This window comes from Macaca nemestrina, chromosome 3 (assembly GCF_043159975.1).
Source record: "Macaca nemestrina isolate mMacNem1 chromosome 3, mMacNem.hap1, whole genome shotgun sequence".
Taxonomy (NCBI): domain Eukaryota; kingdom Metazoa; phylum Chordata; class Mammalia; order Primates; family Cercopithecidae; genus Macaca; species Macaca nemestrina.
In genome coordinates this window covers 145,866,287-145,892,302 of record NC_092127.1, presented here as the reverse complement: position 1 = coordinate 145,892,302, position 26,016 = coordinate 145,866,287, and the positions used below count along the sequence as shown (strand labels likewise).

The window sequence follows — 26,016 nt, the reverse complement described above, 5'->3', positions numbered from 1 at the left end:
ATCAAACTATATAATGAATTAAATTCTTTCCCCACCGAAAAGACAGATCAGTGTACCTAACACAATATAGGAAAAGGAACATGCCTTATTTGGCAAGAGATATATTCATTCTCCAGATAAGAGAAACACACATTGAAACCACTTCTGCTGGATTACGCTGGCCAATGAGAGCGTCTGAAACTGTTCTTTGTACTATGCACTGCGATAGAAACACAGTTGCCTCTCCCCTTTCAGTAGTTTTCATTTGTGGTGAGATTCTCTCCCAGGACACAAGACATTTCCTCCTCTGAACCTTATTTACTAATTGTAAGTACAAGTAAGAACTTCTTTTAAAAACTTAGCATTGAAAAAAAAAAGCTTTCTTTAAAAGTTATTTGATCTTCTTTTTTCTTAGCATGTTATATTTTGAGTTTCAGCTAAAAGACTAAGGTTTTCTTATCTAATTGCTTTAAATTTATACATTTAGTCAAATTCAACAATTTCGTGCTAAGCATTTTGCCAAATGCCAGGCTTTTCAAAGTAGTGTAAGATCCTAGCCTTGAATCCTCATCAACTGCTGCTGCTGCAGCAAACACATATTATATATATTGTATTTAGTAACATGATCATTAATTTCACTCTTTATTTCAATACGTATGCATGTTGACTTATGCTGGTCTAATTTCTTTCTGCTTTACAAATATTCTATTTTATCCATTTAAAATATTTAGAAACAAGATATGGAATTTTGTAGATTTAGCTAATGAGTTATAAGAATCCTTGAATTCTCACTATGAAAGTAAGAAAAACAGACTAGAATGCTTCAAAATTAAATTCTGGTGCTTCATTAATACGTATAAAGAGAGATGGAGAGATTATGAAATGGAAATGTTTCAATCAAAGCAAAAAAAATGAAATTTAACATCAATAAACAGTAGAAAGAAGAGAAAATCTCAATAATATGTTGTGTCTGGATTAATCAATATTAATAATATGTATTAATATTACTGTAATTAATATCATGTATTATATTAATATTAATGTATTTTAATAAGATAGTGGGCTGTCCTCAGGAGTGAGGTGCTCATAGAAAGGAGAGACAAATACAAGATTGATTCTTAACTAATAGATAAAATTAAGATGTTTAAAATATGAACCAAATACTGCAAGATTTCCTGACATTGAGACCATTCCACAGAAAGAACTTCCTAAAGAAAGGTATTCTAGTCTCATTCTCCCAAGCTCACCCACCAAGATTCCCATTTCACTTCCTCCTGCCCCTACTTTTCCTGCATTTTCCAAGGTGGCCCCTGCCAATTTTTTTATCACTCTCTCTGCTCCTGTGGGGTTAAAGATGGTATAGAACAAAACAGCTGTGTGGTCACCCCACAATGGGTAGAACTGCTGGCCACAGAAAGGAAACCTCAGGCATCTCCTTAGCCCTTACCAAATCCAGCACAAGACTTTTACACATCCTGGCACTCAATAAAATATTTGCTGAATTAAATTGGATCTGTAGTTATTAGTAACAGAAGAAAAATAACGCCACTGGCCGTGGGTTACAAAGTGTGCTCTGCAAGGCCACTGGCATTAGAATCTAGTGAAGTGCCCAGGATACTTCACATGCCTGCACCTGAAGAGAGAGGAGCTAGTTTGAAATGTGCTCCTGGGAATGCAGGGGGGCCTAGCATGGGCTTCATCACCCTGGAGAAAGATAGACTGTTTTTCGAATTCTCACCGAAGCAGCTACATGCTCACCAAGCCATGTCTGTGAGAAAGGCCACCTTTTTCTATTTCACAGGACAAAATCCTATGGCATAAGGGCAGCAGCCCTGCAGGTGCGCATTACAGATTCTTAGACCTTAGCTCATTCTATCTAAATCACAATGTCTGAACAGTGTGTAGAATTCTACATTGTACAGATTCCTCAACCCTAGCTCACTCTATCTAAGTTACAATCTCTGAGTAGTGTCTGGGAATCCACATGTTAAAGAGCTGTCCAAGTGGTTTTACTAATAGTAACCTTTGAGGACCACTGAACTAAGGAGACAAGCTGATACCTAAGGTCCTAGAAATTCTAGATTTTCAAGGAAATTTTCTCTCCACTTGCTGTTGACCTTTTACCTTGAATGGCTAAGGCTAAAGATGTCATGGCTAAAGCAAAGAGAATTGTGGTTGTTTGGAACAAGCAACAATTTTACATTTGTTTCTGTTTTACCTTTGTTGTAACTTAAAAGATACCTTGAATTTTTAAATGATCACAGAGGCACATACAAATGAGTGTGTTTGCTTTCTCATCTCAGTTTTATAACTATCAAGAAGGTATTTTTTTGAATAAGGTATCTCACAGGAGAAGTTATTAGACCCTTTTTAGAATAAGCTGGAAGTGGCAGATGGAAGTCCTGGAGAGCACTTCCCTTTAGGACTACTCTTCCATGCCGGGATAAGCCGAGTAGACTTCTCCACCAATACAGGCAATCTGCACTAGAGAGGAACTTATAATAGCATCAGAACCTCCTGGGGCCCCCCATTCTGCACCAGTTCCTAGTGCTAATATTCACAAAAGCACCTGGGTCCCTGCAATCTCCCACATTCAAAAGAGGAAGTCAAAAGTACAAAAGTAGTGAAGGAAACAGAAACATACAATGTTGACTGTTGGGCTAAAGACTGTTGAGGCTACTACATGGAGGAAGTAAATGTTCACACAACTGGCAGTTAGCATATGGATATTTGAGATACAGTTGAGATATATATATATATATATATATATATATTTTTTTTTTTTTTTTTTTTTTTTTTTTTTTTGAGACGGAGTCTTGCTCTGCCGCCCAGGCTGGAATGCAATGGCACGATCTTGGCTCACCGCAACCTCCACCTCCCAGGTTCAAGCTATTCTCCGGCCTCAGCCTCCCGAGTAGCTGGGATTACAGGCATGCACCACCATGCCCAGCTAATTTTGTATTTTTAGTAGAGACAGGGTTTCTCCACGTTGTTCAGGTTGGTCTTGAACTCCCGACCTCAGCCTCCCAAATTGCTGGGATTACAGATGTGAGCCACTGCGCCAGGCCGATACAGCTGCTTGGTACAGAATATAGAGATGGCCACTGAGTGGATTTCAAAGGCACTCAGAAAATGTTCAGGACTCAAACTGCTATGAAGTCTAACATTAGCCAAATTGAATACACAAACACATATGCCGTACACTAAGTAAAGACAGTCAGGTAAAGGAGAAACAATTAGATAATTGCAGGGTGGTTTTTATTCTGAAATCTTCGGATTTCTGTTATTGTATTAAAAATCACAATATAGCCTTCTTGAAAAAATAAGGGTGTAAAATGAACATGTTTTTCCTCTGAAAGAGTTGTAGGATCATCTTTATTTATTGAATACCAGTTTCGTGCCAAGCGTTGGCTAGAGGCCAAGAGGGAAAAAAAATACAAACAGCTATAGTATCATTTGTATGACATGCCCCTCCCTTTTTTTTGTTGTTTTTTTGTTTTTTGTTTTGGAGACAGAGTCTCGCTCTGTCACCCAGGATCCACCCGCCTCGGCCTCCCAAAGTGCTAGGATTACAGGCATAAGCCACCGTACCTGGCTTGGTATGCCCCCTTAAATTTTTTTTTTCTAGTCACTGGATTTGCTTTTCGTTTCTGAAAAGGATATTTCTTGTTTTGCTTGTAAAAGAAATAAATGCTAAGTATAAAAAAAATTATCGGCCATGGGTGGTGGCTTACACCTGTAATTCAGTGTTTTGGGAGGCCAAGGCAGGAAGATCACTTGAGGCCAGGAGCTCAAGGTCAGCCTGGGCAACATAGTGAGACCCCATCTCTACAGAAAAGGAAAACAAATTAGCCAGGCATGGTGGTGTACGCCTGTAATCTTAGCTACTCAGGAGGCTGAGATGGGGGGATCACTTGAGCCCAGGAGGTCCAGGCTGCAGTGAATTACGATCATGCCATTGCACTCCTGCCTGGGCAATAGAGAGACCTTATCACAAAACAACAAAAAAAGTCTGTCAGCCAATCACCTAGGGATAACCACTTGACATTACTGATAATTAGCATTTCATATTTTTTCTGGTATTTGATAATTAAGATGAAATGCATAAGAAATTAGAATACATATTCTCTAGCATTTCCTGTAATGCTTCTTCCCCCAAGATTCCAAATGTGGGAAGCCATCACCCAAAAATATGGTTTTGACCATGTTAGTACTGGAGTTGAGATTTAGGGAAGATCTGGGCCCCATCTGTAGAGGTCTGAAGAGTCAGGTGAAACATTAGCCTTGTTTGCGTTTTCAGGGCTGGGCTCTGGCCCTTGTTTGCTGTGCACCATCTGGAGCCTGCATCACGCATGGCCTCAGCCAGCCGGGAAGCAGAGAGCGTGGTGACGGGGCCGCTAGTGAGCTCCTCCTGTGTACCAGGTTCCGAGCTAAGGTTTTGAGAAACCTCGGTGAACTTGACCCACAAAATTCCCTGCCTTTGTGGAGCTTACCCCTCAGTGTTGGGGATTTGGGACTTACTTTTCCCAAAGCCAAGCTAATTATTGTAAAAGGGGTGAGTGACGAAAACGGAATCATTGCAAGGTCCTTACCTTTTATTTCATGAGATTGGCGGCATGAGTGTGTCTAGAGGGTTGTGACTGCTTCCTCTTACATTGTGGGCATGTACAGCAGGACTAGAATCCAGGGTCCATCTAATAAGCATTCAAATCAGCGGGCGGGGGAGAGGGTGGGTGATAGTTTCTTGTCTTACTTTCCGATCCCAGCGTTGCTCAGCCCATACCATCTGATAAAAACTTTTTACAATTTAGAAACAAACGCCCGGTGAGCCTGGGCGCCCGGAGCGACAGAGTGGCAGGTGCCCGGGAGGGAGCGGTGCCAGCCCTGCCCAGCGCTGCGGCTCCTGGCGCCTGCAGGTGGGGCTGGGCTCCGAGACCGCGCGCCCGCTGCCAGGTTCACGCCGAGTCCCCAGCGGCGCGCCGCCCGGGCGAGTGGTCCCCCGAGGGCAGCCATCCGCAGGCGCCGTTCCCTGATTGCGCCAGCAACAATGGGCGGTCTCCTTGGGATGGATTCTGCGCGGGCTGCTCTAAGAATTCACCGGCAGGCAGGTCTGGTCCCAGCAGAGGAGACCCAGGGGTCCCAGAGCGGCTCTGGCGGGAGACGTAGTGCGGGGGGTGGTGATCGAAGAGCCCCAAGCGCAGCTGCCGCTCACAGTCCCCTTCTCGAGTGCAGAGCGGGCGGAGAAGGTAAGAAGCCCACCCACCCACTCCCCGCCTCCTGAAGCACCTGCTTCAGACCTGTCCCTGCAACTGGGGAGGAGCCAGGGGGGCTCTCCGCCTCCCCGATCCTCCTCCCTGGAAGAGGCCGGAAGACAGCGGCAGCCAGACACACGTTCGCCTAGTCCATCACCCGACGTATCTGCCCCTAGACTGGGACTCCTCCGCCGCCACACACACACCCGCGGATCATGCACGCCCTGAATGATCGGCTCAGCCGACCCCTCCGGTTTTTTGTTCACTTACTGGAACCTTCTTTTGCAGAAAATCTTGTTTGCTGTGGGATCCACAGATGGGTCCGCCTCACTCTTCTAGTGTAAAAAAGCAGCGAACGGCTACTATGGTACATTTAAAAAAAAAAAAAATCAAGCAGAAGCCATAACCACTTTAATGTATATGGAAGGGCACATCTAATACATTTAAAATAAGCTTCAGCTATTCTGAATACAGTTCATGGTATTTTTATTTAAAGACAAATTCTTTAGAATGAGCCTGTAAGGTGGGTAGGTCAGAAACCTCATTTTACAGATTAATAAGTGGACATTTAAATGACTAGTTAAATGATGAGTCTAAGATCACAGTTTCAGAAACTAAGACCTGGGCAAAGACTCTCTCACTCCTAATCTAATTCATGTTCCATGACCCTACACTGCCTCTCATGATGTAGAGAAATGAGGAGTAACCTTACCAAATTTACTTCTTAAATAAACTGCCCGTACCACACAGCAGCGTCCGTCAGGCCAGCGCTGACACAGGATTGCAAGCTCCCAGTAAATATGAAGTGAAGGACAAGTCAGGAAGTAGGAAGACTGGAAATGGTTGCTCATAGGAAATCAGTCCAAAAAGAAATAATAAATTAGGAGCAAGAAGTGGGGGGATATACACAAAAGTTTAGGATGATGCCATTTTAGAGAATGTTATTTTCCATAATTCACTACTTTCGGCCACGATCACAGGTTGCTCATTTGTTTCGCTGCCTGTGTGGATACCAGGTACCTGCCTAAAAACAGTACATGAGCAACACTGTTCCGCTCTCTTACCCCACGAGAAGCAACTGTTCACCTTCCCAGTTCAGAGAATTCTGTGGTTTTTGTTTTTGGGGGGGTTGTTGAGATGGAGTCTCACTCTGTCGCCGAGGCTGGAGTGCAGAAGTATGACCTCGGCTTAATGCAACCTCCACCTTCCGGGTTCAAGCGATTCTCCTGTCTCAGCCTCCCGAGTAGGTGGAATTACAGGCACGCGCCACCAAGCCTGGTTAATTTTTTGCATTTTTAGTAGAGACGGGGTTTCGCCATACTGGCTAGGCTGGTCTCGAATTCCTGACCTCAAATGATCCGTCCACCTTGGCCGGGATTACAGACGTGAGTCACCGCGCCCGGCCCAGTCCGGTGAATTCCTTCCTCCCACCTGCACGGCCTCTATCTTGTGAGGGGTGGAGACAGAAATTCTGTTCTTCAAACAGAGCAACTTCCTCTACACTGCCTCAGCATCCTGCCCTAACGTGGGCTTTCAAGAGCAACCTCGAGATCTCTAACGCCACTCTTTGACTTTTCAGTCCACTGCTTTTAAGACCCAGCACTGAAAATGCAATCTCAGGCGCCGGTGGTCGTTGTGACCCAACCTGGAGTCGGTCTGTCTCCCCAGAACTCCAACTGGCAGACAAGCATGTGTGACTGCTTCAGCGACTGCGGAGTCTGTAAGTGTGGGGAAAGAATCCCCTTAATTGATACCGAGGTGAATTACCAATGACTAAACCCTTCCCCTATTCTTCCCTTATGGTGTAGAAAAAGTTTCTAACTTATTACAGGCACTCTGCAGGTCAGGCAATGGTATGTTTGGCAAAAAAAAAAAAAAGCCTCTGTACGGATAATTTTTCTCCAGTCCTTCAAAGAACAGTCTTATTCCTAAAATAAGTTCTGGGTTAAGATAATAGCAAAAGAGCTGATTGATTCTAACAACTAGCAGGTCTGGCCTGACTAAATAGACCTTACATTAATTTAAAAATTCCAAGTTGAATTTGATTTTTTTTAGAAAGACTATTCTTGCAACATATAAATTAACCTCATTATTTTATAGTTACGTTGTGTCCAGTACCCAGGGGATAGTTTTCATTCATGGTTTCCATATGCGTTCAGAGAAGAACTATTTTCATTCATATATTTAGGTTTTTTACACACCTGAGAATAAAGAATTCTGTGGCAATTAGCTTGTCACTGAGGAAAAAAAAATATCTGACTGCTTTGTTTTCTTTTTCTTTCTTCCTTTTTTTTTTTTTTTTTTTTTTTTTGAGATGAAGTCTCACTCTTGTTCCCCGGGCTGCAGTGCAATGGCAAAATCTCCGCTCACTGCAACCTCTGCCTCCCAGATTCAAGAGATTCTCCTGCCTCAGCCTCCCGAGTAGCTGGGATTACAGGCACCTGCCACCATGCCCCGCTAATTTTTGTATTTTTAGTAGACACAGGGTTTCACCAATTTGGCCAGGCTGGTCTCGAACTCCTGCTCAGGTGATCCACCAGCCTCAGCCTCCCAAAGTGCTGGATTACAAGCGTGAGCCACCGCGCCCAGCCTGTTTTCTTTTTATAAGATCTCTCTAAAAGATCTCTTACTTCGAGATCTCTCTAAATGAACTTGCAGGAAAGGAAGTTTGGGGTGAGATGGGCGTTGCAGAGAGGAGCAAGGTGCTTAGTTCTCAATAATGACCAAGAAACAAACAAACCCACCTACAGAAAACTTGCTCTGAAGTCTATTTGCTTGCCTTGGTCCACATAGTACTCTAAGACAAGAAAATAAAATATATTATCCTTTCACTTGACAGTTGAAATTGACTTTGAATGAGAGTTGAATTGAACCTTGTTTTTGCTTTTTGTTTTTTTGAGACAGTCTCACTTTGTCACCGAGGCTAGAATGTAGTGGTGCAATCTCGGCTCACTGCAATGTCTGCCTCCCCAGTTCAAGTGATTCTCCTACCTTGGCCTTCGAGTAGCCGGGGTTACAGGCACGCACCACCACACCCAGCGAATTTTTGTGATTTTAGTAGAGACGAGGTTTCACCATGCTGGCCAGGCTGGTCTCAAACTCCTGACATCAAGTGATCCACCCGCCTCAGCCTCCCAAATTGCTAGAATTACAGGCATAAGCCACCATGCCTGGCCTGAAATTGAACTTTGAATGTGTTGAGAATTACACTCAGGCTGGGCGTGGTAGGTCACACCTGTAATCCCAGCACTTTTGGAGGCCAAGGCGGGCAGATCACAAGGTCAGGAGTTCAAGACCAGCGTGGCCAATATGGTGAAACCCCATCTCTACTAAAAAATACAAAAATTAACCAGGTGTGGTGGCGGGTGCCTGTAGTCCCAGCTACTCAGGAGGCTGAGGCAGAAGAATTGCTTGAACCCGAGAGCGCCGTTGCACTCCAGCCTGGCAACAGAGCAAGACTCCATCATAAATAAATAAATAAATAAATAAAATAAAAATAAAAAAAGAATTACACACTCAGTAGCATAGCAAGGGAAAATTACCTAGGGAATAAAACAATTGGGTTAGTTTTTTCACTCTCATTGTCTGGAGTGATGACTTAAGCTTCTCAGGACACCAGTTCAACATCTGCAAATCAAAGTAAGAATTAGATCACATTGGTGAAACTCTCTAAAGATGAACCGGTTAACCCTCTTACCCCTAGTATTATTATTACCCAATTAAATGAATACACAAGTTCCAATCAAAGCTTAATTGCTTAGTAGCACATTTTCTTAAATGTAGATCTGATCAAATTATTCTCCCCTCTTAAAATGTTTCAGTGGTTCCTCATAGCTCTCATGACGCACTCTTAACACTCAGAGTTTTTCATCATCTGCTCCCCAACCTGCCTCAACCCACAGCTAAATCCTCATCCCATCCCAGGGCTCCAGCCGTATTGAATGAACACTAGCCTTTGCCAGTATGTGCCAGATTACCTCGAAGAGGCTCTTTTCCTTTTTGTCCACCTTTAAAACATCTCATCATCCTTCAGTAGTCAGCTCAAACAGCATTTCCTACTCAGGGCCTTGTAGGCCCCATTTTTCTGGGTGACCTGTTGGCATTTTAAACACGTTTCTGTTGGAGAACTTTCCCTATGATCTGCCTTCACTACTAGACTTGAGCCAGGGGCACTGTCAGTACTGAGGATAATGTCTGGAAAATGAATACGTTTTACTGCATCAATGAACAAATGAATGAAGGCAGAGCTAGACAAGAATGATATACTTTACAAAGGCATGGTCATTCCTGAAATGATTTGCGTGTGGAGGGAGAAACTGATGCAAAGCTAAACAGAAACATTGAAGATGGGCTTAGCAGCAGGTTACGTGGCCAAGGCCTCGTGACTTGGACTGCCATTTGTGAAAGCAAGCTAAACTTTCAGTTGTGGCAGGGGCAGAGTGGAGTAACGTGTACCCCTGGTTTCATGTGTCTAGGTCTCTGTGGCACATTTTGTTTCCCATGCCTTGGGTGTCAAGTTGCAGCTGATATGAACGAATGCTGTCTGTGTGGAACGAGCGTCGCAATGAGGACTCTCTACAGGACCCGATATGGCATCCCTGTGAGTCTGTTACCATACCATCTCACTCAAATATGCAACCACATTCAAAATAATTATTATAAACCTAGAGATCATTTGATGTATGCATCTTCTGAAATTGATTGATAAGAGTTCCCTAGCATGTGCAATCTTGCATTCAGTTGTAGCAACAGATCTTCTGGTTATGTGGCCTCCTTCTAGGTTTCTGTTGAAAACCTGAGAAAATAAATAACTCATATTTGCAATGGATGTCATACAATGGAAGAGGATTATTTAGGATCTACTGTGCCCCAGATGCATTACATGTATTATCTCACTTAATTCTCACATCATCTCTGCAAAGCGGGTAGGTCCACAACATTTTGCTGATGAGAACTTTAAAGTTTTAAGAGGTAGAGTAATTTCCTCAAAGATAATAGTAGAGAAGGAGTCAATACTCAGTTCTAACTGTCCATTCATACACTTTCCATTACACCAACTCCACTTTTTGTAGGTGAGAGATTGTATTACTTAGGGTTCTCCTAAGTACATTAGAAACAGAACCAATAAGATTGGGAGTGGATGTGTGTGTGCTTGTGTGCATGTGTGTGTGTGTGTGTGCACATATATATACAGGCAAACTTCAGATATACAGGTTTAGTTCCAGACCGCCACAACAAAGCGAATATTGCAATAAAGCAAGTCACACGATTTTTTGGTTTCCCAGTGCACATAAAAGGTATGCTTATACTACGCTATAGTCTATTAAGTATGCAATAACATTATGTCTCGAAAAACAACATATGTGCCTTAATTTTAAAATACTTTATAGCTAAAAAATACTAATAATAATCTATCTGAACTTTTAGCAATTCATAATGTTTTTGCCTGTTGAGGGTCTTGTCTCAGTGTTGGTGGCTGCTGACCAGGGTGCTGGATACTGAAGTGGGGTGACTGTGGCAATTTCTTCAAGTAAGGCAACAATGGTCTGGGTGTGATGGCTCACACCTGTAATCTCAGCACTTCGGGAGGCCCAGGAGGGCTGATCATTTGAGGTCAGGAGTTAGAGACCAGCCTGGCCAACATACCCTCTTTACTAAAAATACAGAAATTAGTCAGGCATGGTGGCAGGTGCCTGTAATCCCAGCTACTTGGGAGGCTGAGGCAAGAGAATTGCTTGAACCCAGGAGGCAGAGGCTGCAGTGAGCCCAGATTATGCCTCAGCACTCCAGCCTGGACGACAGAGCAAGACTCCATCTCAAACAAAACAAAACAAAAACAAAAAACAAATAAGGCAACAATGAAGTCTGCCTCACCAATTGACCATTCCTTTCATGAAAGGAAAGATTTCTATGCTGTTTGATAGTATTTTACCTACAATAGAACTTCTTTCAAAATTGGATTCAGTCCTCTCAAACCCTGTTATGGCTTTATCAACTAAGCTTACGGAATATTTTAAATTCCTTGTTGTTATTTCAATCATGGTCACAGCATCTTCACCAAGAGTAGATTCCATCTCAAGAAACCACTTTATTTCTTTCTCTTTTTTTTGAGACGAGTCTCACTCTGTTGCCAGGCTAGAGTGCAGCGGCTGCGATCTCAGCTCACTGCAACCTCCGCCTCCCAGGTTCAAGCGATTCTCCTGCCTCATCCTCCCTAGTAGCTGAGACTACAGGCATGCACCATCATGCCCAGCTAACTTTTGTATTTTTAGTAGAGACAGGGTTTTACCATGTTGGCCAGGATGGTGCTGATCTCTTGACCTTGTGATCCACCCGCCTCAGCCTCCCACAGTGTTGGGATTACAGGTGTGAGCCACCCCGCCCAGCCTTAAGAAACAGCTTTCTTTTTTTTGAAAGGGAGTCTCACTCTGTCACCCGGCTGGAGTGCAGTGATTTGATCTCGGCTCACTGCAAGCTCCGCCTCCCGGGTTCACGCCATTCTCCTGCCTCAGCCTCCCAGGTAGCTGGGACTACAGGTGCCCGCCACCACACCCAGCTAATTTTTTGTATTTTTAGTAGAGACAGGGTTGCACTGTGTTAGCCAGGATGGTCTCAATCTCCTGACCTCATGATCCACCCACCTCAGCCTCCCAAAGTGCTGGGATTACAGGCATGAGCCACCGCGCCAGGCCAAGAAACCACTTTCTTTGCTCATCCATAAGAAGTAACTCCTCATCCATTCAAGTTTTATCATGATATTGCAGCAATTCAGTGACATCTTTAGGCTCCATTTCTAATTCTAGTTCTCTTGCTATTTCTACCACATCTGTAGTTACTTTCTCTACTGAAGTCTTGCACACCTCAAAGTCATCCATGAGGGATAGACTCAACTTCTTCCAATCTCCTTTTAATGTTGATATTTTGATCTCCCCCCAGGAATCATGAATTTTTTCTGTTTTGTCTTTTGAGACAGGGTTTCAATCACCCAGGCTGGAGTTCAGTGGCGCCATCTTGGCTCACTGCAGTCTTCCCCTCCCAGGTTCAAGCGATTCTCCCACCTCAGCCTCCCAAGTAGCTGGGGCTATAGATGTGCACCACCACACTGAGTTAATTTTTTATTTTTATTTTTTGGTAGAGATGGGGTTTTACCATGTTGGCCAGGCTGGTCTCGAACTCCTGACCTCAAATGATCCGCCTGCCTTGGCTTCCCTAAATACTGGGATTACAGCTGTGAGCCACCACTCCTGGCCAGGAATCATGAATATTCTTAATGAAATACAAAATTATTAATCATTTCCACAAGATTTTTGATTTACTTTCCCTAGATCCATCAGCGGTATCACTGTCTATGGCAGCTACAGCCTTCAAAAATATTTTTCTTTTAATAATAAGACTTGAAAATCAAAATTACTCCTTGATTGGCTGCAGAATAAATATTCTTTTAGAAGGCATGTAAACAACATTAATCTCTTTGTATGCATCAGAGTTCTTGGATGTCTAGGTACATCGTTAGTGAACAGTAATATTTTGAAAATAATCTTTCTTTCTGAGTATAGGTTTCAGTAGTGGGCTTGATATTTGTTAAACAATGCTGTCAACACATGTGCTGTCATCAAGTTTTGTGGTTGCATTTATAGAGCACAGGCAGATTTAGCATAATTCTTTTTGTTTTTTCTCGTGGGGTGGGGGAAAGAGAAGTGATTAGAATAATTTTTAAGGGCTCTAGGATTTTGCAAATAGCAAATGAGCATTGGCTTCAACGTAAAATCACCAGTTGCATTATCTCCTACGAAGAGAGTCAGCCTGTCTTTGGCAGCTTTGAAGACAGGCACTGACTTCTCTCTAACTATGACTTTCCTCGATGGCATCTTCTTCCAGTAAAGCTGTTTCATTTTCATTGAAAATCTGTTTTTTAGTGTAGCCACCTTCATTAATTATCTTAGCTAGACTTTCTGGATAACTTGCTACACCTTCTCCACCAGCACTTGCTGCTTCACCTTGTGATTTTATGTTATGGAGATGACATCTTTCCTTCAACCTCATGAATCAACCTATTTTAGCTTCAGACTTTTCTTCTGCAGCTTTCTTTTTTGTTTGTTTGTTTGTTTGTTTGTTTTGAGATGGAGTCTCGCTCTGTCGCCAGGCTGGAGTGCAGTGGGGCATGATCTTGGCTCACTGCAAACTCCACCTCCTGGGTTCAAGCGATTCTCCTGCCTCAGCCTCCCGAGTAGCTGGGATTACAGGTGCGCACCACCACACCCAGCTAATTGTTTTGTATTTTTAGTACAGACGGGTTTCACCATGTTGGCCAGGATGATCTCAATCTCCTGACCTTGTGATCTGCCCACCTCAGCCTACCAAAGTGCTGGGATTACAGGCGTGAGCCACCGCACCCAGCCTCTTCTGCAGCTTTATCTCTCTTATCCTTCACAGAATTGAAGAGCACTGGGGCCTCGCTGTGGATTAGACTTTGACTTATGGGAATATTGTGGCTGGTTTGATCTCCTATTCAGACCACTCAAACTTTCTGCAGATCAGCAATAAGGTTGTTTTGCTTTCCTATCGTGTATATGTTCACTGGAGTAGCATGTTTAATTTCCTTCAAGAACTTTTCCACTGCATTCGCAACTTGGCTAGCCATTTGGCACAAGAGGACTAGCTTTCAGCCTCTCTCTGGTTTCAATATGTTTTTCTCACTAAGCTTAATTATTTCTAGATTTTGATTTAATTAGGAGATATGGGACTCTTCCTTTCATTTGAACATTTAGAGGCCATTGTAGGGTTATTGGCTGGCCTAATTTCAGTATTATTGTGTCTCAGGGAATAGACAGGCCCAAGGAAAGGAAGAGAGATGGGAGAACAGAACACCTGGTCAGTGGAGCAGTCGGAATACTCACATTTATCAGTTAAATTTGCTGTCGGTATTAGTCCATTCTCACATTGCTATAAAGAAGTACCTGGGCCGGGCCGGGCACGGTGGCTCACGCCTGTAATCCCAGCACTTTGAGAGGCCAAGGCAGGTGGATCACGAGGTCAGGAGATCGAGACCATCCCGGCTAACAAGGTGAAACCCCGTCTCTACTAAAAATACAAAAAATTAGCTGGGCGTGATGGCGGGTGCCTGTAGTCCCAGTTACTCAGGAGGCTGAGGCAGGAGAATGGTGTGAACCTGGGAGGCGGAGCTTGTAGTGAGCCGAGATTGGGCCACTGCACTCCAGCCTGGGCGACAGAGCGAGACTCCATCTCCAAAAAAAAAAGAAAGGAGGAAGTACCTGAGACTGGGTAATTTATAAAGAAAACATTCTTGCATTGCTATAAAGAAGTACCTGAGACTAGGTAATTTATAAAGAAAAGAGCTTTAATTGGCTCATGGTTCCACAGGCTGTATAGGAAGCATAGTGACATCTGCCTCTAGGGAGTCCTCTGGAAGCTTACAATTATGGCAGAAAGCAAAGGGGGAGCCAACACTTCACATGACTGGAGCAGGAGGAAGGGGGACATAGGTACTACACACTTTTTTTTTTTGAGACAGTCTTGCTGTGTCACCAGGCTGGAGTGCAGTGGTGCAATCTTGTCTCTCCCATCTATCTTTGTGTGTGTGTGTGTGTGTGTGTAGTAGAGACCGGTTTCACCATGTTTACCAGGATGGTCTAGATCGCTTGACCTTGTGATCCGCCTGCCTCGGCCTTCTGAAGTGCTGGGATTACAGGTGTGAGCCACCACGCCCGACCTGTGCTACACACTTTTAAACAACCAGATCTCACGAGAACTCACTCACTATTGGAACTAAGGGGAAAATCTGCCACTATGATCCAGTCACCTCCCACCAGGCCCCACCTCCAACATTGGGGATTACATTTGACATGAGATTTGGGTGGGGACAACATCCAAACTATATCACCACCTTATATGGATGGGTGTAGTTCATGGTGCCCCAAAATAATTAAATAGTAACATCAAAGTCTAGTGATCACAGATGGCCATAAGAGATATAGTAAGAATGAAAAAAATTGAAATATTGCAAGAATTTCCAAACTGTGACACAGAGACATGAGGTGAGCACACGCTGTTGGAAAAATGGCACCCATAGACTTGCTTGATGCAGGGTTGCCACAGACCTTCAATTTGTAAATTGCAGTGAGCTGAGATTGTGTCATTGCACTCCAGCCTGGGTAACAAGAATGAAATTTCCATCTCAAAAAAAAAAAAAAAAAAAAGTGATAGCTGATTATAAAATCGTCTTTTAGGCCGGGCGCGGTGGCTCAAGCCTGTAATCCCAGCACTTTGGGAGGCCGAGACGGGCGGATCACGAGGTCAGGAGATCGAGACCATCCTGGCTGACACGGTGAAACCCCGTCTCTACTAAAAATACAAAAAACTAGCCGGGCGAGGTGGCGGGCGCCTGTAGTCCCAGCTACTCGAGAGGCTGAGGCAGGAGAATGGCGTAAACCCGGGAGGCGGAGCTTGCAGTGAGCTGAGATCCGGCCACTGCACTCCAGCCCGGGCTACAGAGCAAGACTCCGTCTCAAAAAAATAAAAAATAAAAAATAAAAATAATAAAATCGTCTTTTAAAGAGGACCAAAGTGAGAAAACAATTGTCTGTGGATGACAAAGACATTTTAGGGCAGCCACAGCTAAAGGCACAATTGACAAGGAAATTTACTTCTGTGGCACACAGCCATTCAACATAATAATTATAATTATTATTGTTAACATATACTAAGTCATATTAGAATTATAGCAGTTTTATATAATTTTAGAACATATACCAATAACACATTTACACAAATATAGACCAAAGAAAGTAATTTCATATTTGACAATACTTCCTGTATGATTTTTGTACCAAATAAGCCATTTAGAGGACCTAATATCTAAATATTAGGTTAGAAAGAAACATAATTTATAATTTGAGTTTGGAAAGTTTGTCAAATATCAAAGGTCTAAAACACCAGATATCACAAAATAGAATCCCAAGTCACCAGAAGTCATTCATTTGGCAAAAATAACTAACAAAATTAAAAAAAAAAAAAAAAACCAAACCTTTTACTCTAATAGAGGAGACTTAGCTTTCTAAACAAGACTCAATGAAGATGGCATGAAGCCAGCCGGATCTGTCTCTTCTTTCTGTCCTCCTTTTGTTCCCTGCCATTTACCCAGAGGAGAAAACAAAACTCTCTCATTATCTTTTAACATGACATAAAAATCATCTTTGAAAAAGAAAACCGAAGTTCATGTTTGCATTAGTGCATCTTTAATGCTAAAGCTAGTTTTTACATACAATTGTATATATCTGTCCAGTTTTAATTAGTTTGACTGTAAGGTAAGATTTTCATAAACTTTTTAGAACGCTTTATAATTTTCCATCAAACAGCAGATCCATTTTCTAAGAAAATCCTGTTATTTGGACACATGGGCCCAGATTCTGGCCCCACGTCAGTATGATTTGAATGTTTTAACCTATGGAAAAATGCTGAATAATTTTTTTTAGCTCTTGGCCAACTTGTTTATACTAACAGAATGTTTTACAAGATCAACCCTTTACAAACCCTTTTCACTTTCCTTAAACCTTTAGTTTTGTCCCGTTACTCTTTTAGGTTAAGACAATCTTTAAAACCCTCGGGCCGGCACAGTGGCTCACGCTTGTAATCCCAGCACTCTGGGAGGCCGAGGTGGGCGGATCACAGGGTCAGAAGATTGAGACCATCCTGGCCAACATGGTGAAACCCCGTCTCTGCTAAAAATATGAAAATTAGCTGAGCATGGTGGCGCACACCTGTAGTCCCAGCTACTCAAGAGGCTGAGATAGGAAAATCGCTTGAATCCCGGAGGCGGAGGTTGCAGTGAGCCAAGATCGCGCCACTGCACTCTAGCCTGGCCACAGAGCGACACTCCATCTCAAAAAAAAAAAAAAAAAAACCCTCAGAACTAGACAAAATTACATTCCCTTTAACAAAAGCCATATTCCTATGCCTTCTTACAATCTTTTACCAAAAACACATTCCCTACACACCTTGTATTTTTTAAAACTGTTTCTCCAGTGGTCTCAATTACATGTTATAGTATTAACTCTTAGCAACTTTTATTTTTGGTGAAAACTCTGATAAGTAAGAGATTTTAATTATGTATTGGGGTGGAGCCTAGGACATTAGACAGAAATGAAGATAAGGTCTGACTTTTTAGCATAGCTAGTGGGCATGGCTCTCCATATGTCCCCAGGCCTTATATATTAGCTAAGCCGCCAAAGTAGGTAAATCGAACAATTTTCAAAAGTCAAAGAAATGGTTTGACCTTAAAGCATTTAGCAAATCTGATATCTGACCTTAATTTAGGACAAATGTCTACATTTTCAAGACAACTTATTTTACCAATAATCTTTAAAACTGTCCTTATTTCCAAAAGATTACTAAAGCCATGTGAACAAAAAGGCATTAAAGTTTCTATTGTTCTGACAAAATATTTTATTTAAGCCCTTTTTTCTAAGCCAATTAATCAGAGCTCTTTTATATATAAATGTCACACACACATACACACAGACACACACACACCTCACATGTAAATACAGACAGAAAGAAGATTGGGCACTTGTAAGATTTTTTCATTTGCCCGTTTCTTAATTGGATGACTGGCTTCAGGGTGGAGCCCTTGGAGGAACAGAGCTGGGAGAGCATGCATTTCTAGGACCAAATAAGTAACAAACAAACAGCTGAAGGCAAAGACAGATCTCCAAAGTTAAAGATGCCATTTTATACTAGTTTCTGGATCCCCAAAAGGAGGGAAATACTACGGAAGAAGACAGTGCAGTGCTTTTACCGACTGTGCATTTCATTACAAGGCAACCCAAAGCCAATCAGCCCATTTTGTAATTAGCCCATCCTCATGAGAGTCTCATCTCCCAATGAGGGGTGAGCATGTTGCCTTATCTTCCAGGTGGCCAAGAGCATGCTTCTCTGATCTAAGTGTGAAGAGTCAAGTATCCCTCCATACTACTGTTAACCACCCCTTAAAGTATATTTCCTATCTAGTTATTACACACCAAAGCTAGCTCTCATAATGCAGAGTGATTGCTGATACCCCCCAAACTCAAAACCGTCAGATAACACAATGCAAAACAGAACAGAGTCTTTGATTTTGACAGGCATCTATCCACTTTGGCTGTATCCAATTCCTGGGGTTTCATGAGGAAAACAGTGTCCCCCCCCCCCCCCGCCAAAACGCAGTCTCTGGTGCCTCCTCTGTTTTTCCCAATGAGTCCTAGGCTACCAGAAGTTATCTTAGGGCCTCTCATGTGCCTTAAGGATGACAAGACCAAAAAAAAAAAAAAAAAAATGGAGAAAAATAATTCAGTCAACTGAGAAGAAAAAAATCTTTTTTCAGAAAAACAAGTTCCAAGAAGAGAAAAATATAAAGGCCTTTTAAATATACCTATAGCTTGTTTATCCACTTTTAATTAAGCTGACTTTTAACAAAGTACTCTCTAAAAAATAAATCCTTTCAGATATCTTATTACCCGACTTTAGCCATGCCACGCGGCCAATATTTCTGGTTTCTGAACTTTACCAAAGGTAACCTCCTCGGTTCTTCAAGGACATGGCAAGCAGTTTCTTTTCTACAAGATTTACAATCTCCACGAGGTAGTTCAGAGAAAGGAAAATTCAAGAGGGGAAATCAGAAGCTATCCATTGGTGGAAAAACACCTCAATAAATGGCAAAGTTACACAAATAACAAACCAGAAAGGAATCATTCCAGAAGCCAACAATTGAACCCAGGCCGCCACTGCCAAAAAGATAACACCTTAGCTGCTGAGCTATATAGCACTGAGCAGTTTCTACTGCTTTTTCCAGAAGGAGCTTAGAGAAGCCAATTTCAAGCTCACAAGGCTTTTATCTGCTCAAGAAAAATTTTTTGGACTAACTATGACATGAACCCCCAAATTCCTCTCCTCTGGATGGTGGAAACCAAAAGAAAGTATCCCCATATGGTCACAAGATTTAGCTCTCAAGGACATAAAACAAGACATAGAAATGTCTTACAGTATTGGCTATCATATATCAAGTAGGAAAAATAAGTGACGGGATAGTATGACCTCATTTTTAAAAAGCAAAAGAACTCCTGAAATGCCAAACTCTATATGTCCATGTTCATAGCTGTATCTTCGTCTAATCTATATTTATATGAGTCATAGGCATAGAACAAAAGCTAAGGAAAGAGGATACACAGCAGATTATTAATAGTTTATCTCTCGTAATGACATTGGGTAGAAAGGGATTATATTGTTATTTTCACTTAATATTGTTCCGTGTTTCAATTCATCATTAAAATTATCTATAGCATGCATTTAAAATTGTTTTAATTTTTATTATTTTTAAATTTTGTTCACAAGTGCTGTCAGTAAGCATTTTTTTTTTTTTTGGAATTAACAAAATGATAAATATTTTTAAGTGACAATATAAAATAGTTTCAGCTAGGTGCAGTTGAGCACACCTGTAGTCCTAGCCTGAAACTCTTTTTCAGGAGACTGAGGTGGTGAAACTGCCTTTGCAAAATTATGACCGAGACAATGAAAGAGATCTAACTTAACTGACTCCATCTCGCTTCTAATCTCCAAGCTGTCCTTGTTCATTCCTGGGTGTAGGCTGAACTAACTTTGGGAGAAACTTAGTTTATAGTTTAAACAAACATGGTAATAGCCCTTTCCCAAAGCAGACCTCCTTTTTGCCTGGGGACTAGATTGCCTTTGTAGGACTAACATTAGCCACAAGATTAGAAATTATAGTTTAGAAGTCATGGAGCTGGAGGCTACAAGGTTCTGACCCTCCCTAAACTGCTTCTAAGATCAGTGCTTGATATGGTTTGTAGACCCTGCACTTGATGGAGATTAGGGTTCATCTCGTGCCCTGCCCATGACTGTGTTCAGTTTCAAGTCGATTAAATGCCAGGAATGTAAATGCCACTGTTTTCTAATGCAGCTTTAACATTTTTATTTATCAAAACCCTGAAACAAAGTGTTTTTAAAATCATCTAATTTTTACAAAGTAGTCCCCAAAAGTTTCTTCCTTACTTCTTCCCTAGAGCTGATGTGTTGGGAATTTTTCTCCATATCTCCAAATCACACACTTGTATTGCTACTTCTTGACTTTTAGTTAGAGGCATTATCTGTTAACCTCCTACTAGGGAAGATGTGAATTTAGTTCTGTTTTCTCCTCCTCCCCCCACCACACACATGTGCCCTCTCCCCCATCCCATTCTTTCCAATATAGTTATATGGTTAATTCCATATTCAGTGTTTACATTAGGATACTTATATTTGTTTTATTCAACTTCAGAGCTGAGTCATGTAGTAAATATGATTGCTTTTCCTGTTCAATTTTGTTTTTCCTGGTATTAGTAATTATTGAGTTTTTTGTTAGTATTTTTCCTCCATTTACTTATGAGTCCTTTAACCCCAAATTGTTTGCCAGTTTTCTAAATCTCTTCCCAACACCTTCAACACGTAGATGTTTTATCATTTTCATCTTCATGATGAAATCACTTCCAGTCCTACTACCTTTTGAACTAGTTGCCCATTATTCCTAGTGCTTAGCTCTCATCCTGGGATCTCCCTTCACCATGACCCTGGAGATTCCATTAGCTTCTCTCCTATGTTAGACTCCTGCTTCTTATATCCCGGTATCTTCCTCTTCCTTGGTTTACACCCACATTTTGGTGGAGCACATCCTCTACTAACTTCCTGTGACAGAGAGGAGGTCCAGGAGAAAAGAGTTTTGAAATTCCACTTCCTAAAGATATTTAACTCTCATACTTGATAGTTTGGTTGGACATCTTCTTACATTTTCAGAAATGTAAAGTATAGAAAATATTTTCTGTCATAAAATGAGACAACATTTATATGAAAAAGCAAGGTAACATTTCCTAAATGTATCCATCCAAACTCTGAATCCTAAAGAGCAGTGCCTTCTGCTTCTCTTCAAGATGTGGCAAGTCTTAATTCCAAATAGGTGAATTTTATATTTTTATTTCTTTTTTGTTTTCAAACAGGGATCTATTTGTGATGACTATATGGTAACCCTTTGCTGTCCTCATTGTTCTCTTTGCCAAATCAAGAGAGATATCAACAGAAGGAGAGCCATGCGTGCTTTCTAAAAACTGATGGTGAGTCAATGCAAACATTCCTCTCAGAATATGTGGGTTTTTAGAAATATCACTAACGACTTTGTCAATTACTCATTGTTTTGAATAATTCAGCAATAGCTATTTCTTAAGTCTCCTGAAGTGCTATCATAATATCAAGATTGGCTTTAATTTCTTCTTATGAAGAAGATAGCTCCATACTTTGAAACTATAATTTAGTAAATAAAGGAATGGTGAATTTTCTAAACTTCTCAGAATTCTGGTGGTCTATTAAGGAAGCACTGACCAGTTGTAAAATACCAGAGTATGGTGAGATACAAAAGAATTAGAAAACATTTTCCCTGCTAAGACAAACAAGTTGACAAAAGGAATTGGTAAATAATTATAAAATAGAAGAGCAATGAAAATAACATACTATATGATATTTGGATTGATTGTGGCATAAAGCATCTATCATAGCAAGGTGAGGTTAAATAGAAAACTCCTATTGGAGAAGTTGAACTTTGAAAAAGGTGGAAATAGAATTTAGAACGTTTGGAAGTTATATGGAATTCACCATCTGAAATTCAATCAAGTCATTTCCAACTAATTTTTCTCAGGACTATCTATTGAGGATGTAGTTAAGTAGAAATCAACATGATTTACTCCATCCCCTGTAGAATATGTCTTGAGTATGGAAAGAAAACAATTTTTCTACTCTTTCTAATAGCCAATTTCCTTCCTGAAGTGATAAAGACTCTGTATAGGTTAATAAAAATAACTCTTGGGAGATATGTAAAAAAATGTTCATTTACTTAGCAAGTAATGTATCAAGGATCTAGGATCAAGTATACATTGTCTTTGCAAGTAATGTATCAATGTATCAATATCTAAGACTAGGTAAGATACTGTTAGGTATTGTGGTGGGGTTGGGGGGCAAGATGAATAAGCTGGTCCCTCTGTCATTATAGACTTTATACTAAAAAAGGGGGATTAGACAAACCCCTAACTAAAATGCAGAATTCAATTAATGGCTATAGACAAAGTGATATTTTATGTTCAGAGGAGGAAAAGATCACATCTTATAAGATGTATAAGTGAAAGTTTCTTGAAAGAAGTGATTTTTAATTCTAAAGAAGAAGTGTGTACTAGTTCACAACGAGAAACTGATGGCACTGAAACTGTGATAGTTCAAGGATTTAATGAAGACTAAGTATAAAGGTGTGGGTGGGGCACTGTAGGGAAATAACAAGGCATGGTGTAATAATCTGCCTGGCAACAGCCCCAGGGAGGAGAAGAGGGAGCAGTTACCTGAATCCTTAAGGAGAGAGCTGTGTGAAGAAGGCTGCCCTGAAAGAAACAGTATCCTCTCAAGAGAGGGTTTTGAGCAGCCGGAGGCAACCCACAGAACTGAAAAAGTACCCTGACCTCACTTTAGGATGTCCTTCTGGGTTTCCCGTTGGCTGAACTCACCAGAAAGGCAGAAGGCAGCCAAGTGTCACTGTAGTCCCCAGGTCGCCTCCCAGGGCACGCAGCAGGATGGTCAAGGGAGTAAGTGAATTAGATGGGGCAAACAGAGGATCACTGACTCAAGATGTGGTTTTAATTAATAGAAATGGAGGCTGAGTGCAGTGGCTCACGCCTGTGATTCCAGCACTTTGGGAGGCCAAGGCAAGAGGATTGCTTTAACCTAGGAGTTCAAGACCAGCCTGGGGAACACGTTGAAACCCCGTCTCTTCAAAAAATACAAAAATTAGCTAGGTGTGGTGGTGCACACCTGTAGCCCTAGCTACTTGGGAGGCTGAGGTGGGAGGATCACTTGAGCCTGGGAGGTAGAAGCTGCAGTGAGCTATGATCACACCACGGCACTCCAGCCTGGGCAACAGAATAAGACCCTGTTTCAAAAAAAAAAAAAAAAAAAAAAAGGAAAAGAAAAAGAAAAGAAATGAAATGTTGCTTCTAATCAGCAATATTCATGAAACTAGAGAGGCAAAAAAAAAAGAGAAAATATGAACTTAGGTCCAACTTGGTTAGAACATATGGCATAAGTAGAAAAATAACGAAAAATAAAAGATTTTTAAAAAGTGAATTGGGGCCTTAGCATGCAATGTCTGAATACTAAGCTAATGACCTGGTAGGAATTGGGAAGTTATTGCAGGCTTGAAGTAAATGAATAGAACTACACTTTAGAAATATGAATCTAAGGCTGGGCACAGTGGCTCATGCCTATAATCCCAACACTTTGGGAGGCCTAGGTGGGAGGATCACTTGAGCTCAGGAGTTCAGCACCAGCGACCAGCCTGGGCCACATAGCGAGACCTCATCTCTACTAAAAAGTAAAAATAAAAATAAATAAAATTTAAAAATAGTAAATATTAATCTAATAGCAGTATATAGTACAGACTGTACAGGATGAGGCTGGAAGCAAAGATGGGGAGTTAGACCATTCCAACACTGTTTACTTAAATAAATGCATGAAACAATTTACATCAAATATCTACCCACACATTGATGATAATGAGTCATGATAGCACAAGTGTTTTCTTTAACCTCAGGGAAAATATCTCACTGAATCTTTAGATGGGTTTGAAGTAAAATACCTTGGCAGTCCTGACTCCTCCTCATCAACTTGGACCCTACATCACTCACTGGCAATAAAGCTTTAGATACACAGATATCGAAATGGGGAGAAACGAGAGAAAGAGCAAGGAATAACAACATGATTTACGTTAAAAATAGATTGAGACAAAGGACGTAGGAATCAACTGGAAAGCTCCCCACAGTCCAAACTGGGACACTTTGAGGAATAAAATAAGGTCGTGTTAGATTATAACCCAAAGTGTCAAATATTTATGAGTTTATACTAACATAAATGATTGAATAAAATTTGAAAATTGAAGAAAAGTATGCGTGTTGAAAGCAGGGAAAACTGGGAATTTTGAGAATTTCTGTATGGGAGAAGAGACACAGCTGCCATACGGAACTCCACATATTTAGGTGGATACTCCTTCCTCAAGGAGAGCGGCATGATTCCCCACCGTGAAGTGGGGGTTTGCATGGTGACTTCCTTCCAAAAAGTACAGTATGAAAAGCACAGCACGCAAGTACACTTTCTATGCTGTATGGAGTAACTCCACACTGGAGAAACCTGACACAATGACCTGAGGCAGGTAATCGACGTCACCATCACTGGTAATATATTGATAGTTTGCACCCCTGATTTGATGTGATGAGAATGGCACTTTACCTTTGTGGTCTTCCTCCCAAAACCTCATTACTCCAGTCTAACCATGAGAAAACCATCAGACAAACCTAAACTGAGGCACATTCCACAAAATACCTGACTACTCCTCCTGAAAACTGTCAAGGTCATCAAAAACAAAGAGAGGATGAGAAACAGTCACAGTTTAGAGGAGCCTAAGAGAACATGACATTTAAATGTAATGTGGTATTCTGGATGAGATGCTGGAACAGAAAAAAACAGTAGGTAAAAACCAAGTAATCTGAAGATAGTATGGGCTTTGATTAGTAATAATGTGTCAGTATGGGTTCATTAATTTTCACAAACCTCCCATGGTAACGTAAGATGTTAACCAACAGGAAAATTGGGTGCTGGATACCTGAGAGCTCTCTGTACTATCTTTGCAACTTTTCCATCAATCAAAAATGATTCTGCAATTAAAAGTTTATTAAAAATTATAAAAGTACATTGAGAAAATTCAAAACTCTTCTTTGTGTGTCCTTTATAGGTGAAAAGCTCTTACCGAAGCAACAAAAATCAGCAGACACCTCTTCAGCTTGAGTTCTTCACCATCTTTTGCAACTGAAATATGATGGATATGTTTAAGTACAACTGATGGCATGGAAAAACTCAAATTTTTGATTTATTATAAATGAATGTTGTCCCTGAGCTTAGCTAAATGGTGCAACTTAGTTTCTCCTTGCTTTCATATTATCAAATTTCCTGGCTTATAAACTTTTAAAATTACATTTGAAATATAAACCAAATAAAAGATTTTACTGACAAGATTCTTCATGCCTTTTTGCTCCCCTTAAAATGTCTTTTTCACTAGTTAATTCCAAGGGTCAGTCTCATAATTTTGTTTTTATACTTTGGTTTCTTTTTTTTCTTTTCTTTCTTTTTTTTTTTTTTTTAAACAGAGTTGGGGTCTTTTTTTTTTTTTTTTTTTTTTTTTGAGATGGGGTCTCGCTTTGTCACCCAGGCTGGAATGCAGTGGCGCGATCTCGGCTTACTGCAATCACCGCCTCCTGGGTAAAAGCGATTCTCCTGCCTCAGTCTCCCGAGTAACTGGGATTACAGGTGCCCACCACCACGCCCAGCTAATTTTTGTAGTTTTAGGAGAGACGGGGTTTCACCATCTTGGCCAGGCTGTTCTCAAACTCCTGACCTCGTGATCCACCCGCCTCGGCCTCCCAAAGTGCTGGGATTACTGGCATAAGCCACCGTGTCCAGTCTAGAGTTGGGGGTCTTTCTATGTTGCCCAGGCTGGCCTTGAACTCCAGGCCTCTAGCAAGCCTCCCATCTCAGCCTCCCAAGGTGCTGGAACTACAGGTGTGAGCCGCTGCACCAGGCTTCATACTTTGGTTTCTGAGCAGGAGATTTTGTTCCACAGTAACCCAGCTCTCTTTCATCTAAGAACTTTAGATGAGAG

The 26,016-nt window shown here is 41.4% G+C and overlaps 1 protein-coding gene across 1 annotated transcript; it reads left to right on the top strand.

Annotated features, from left to right (window-relative positions):
* Window positions 1–201: 201 nt before the first annotated feature.
* On the top strand, window positions 202–25,372 carry LOC105496862 (placenta associated 8). Its single transcript, XM_011767506.2, has 5 exons — window positions 202–306; window positions 6,811–6,951; window positions 9,707–9,831; window positions 21,272–21,385; window positions 25,093–25,372. Exons 2-4 carry the CDS (start codon window positions 6,840–6,842, stop codon window positions 21,374–21,376), a joined length of 342 nt encoding a protein of 113 aa, XP_011765808.1. The 5' UTR covers window positions 202–306; window positions 6,811–6,839; the 3' UTR covers window positions 21,377–21,385; window positions 25,093–25,372.
* Window positions 25,373–26,016: the final 644 nt, after the last annotated feature.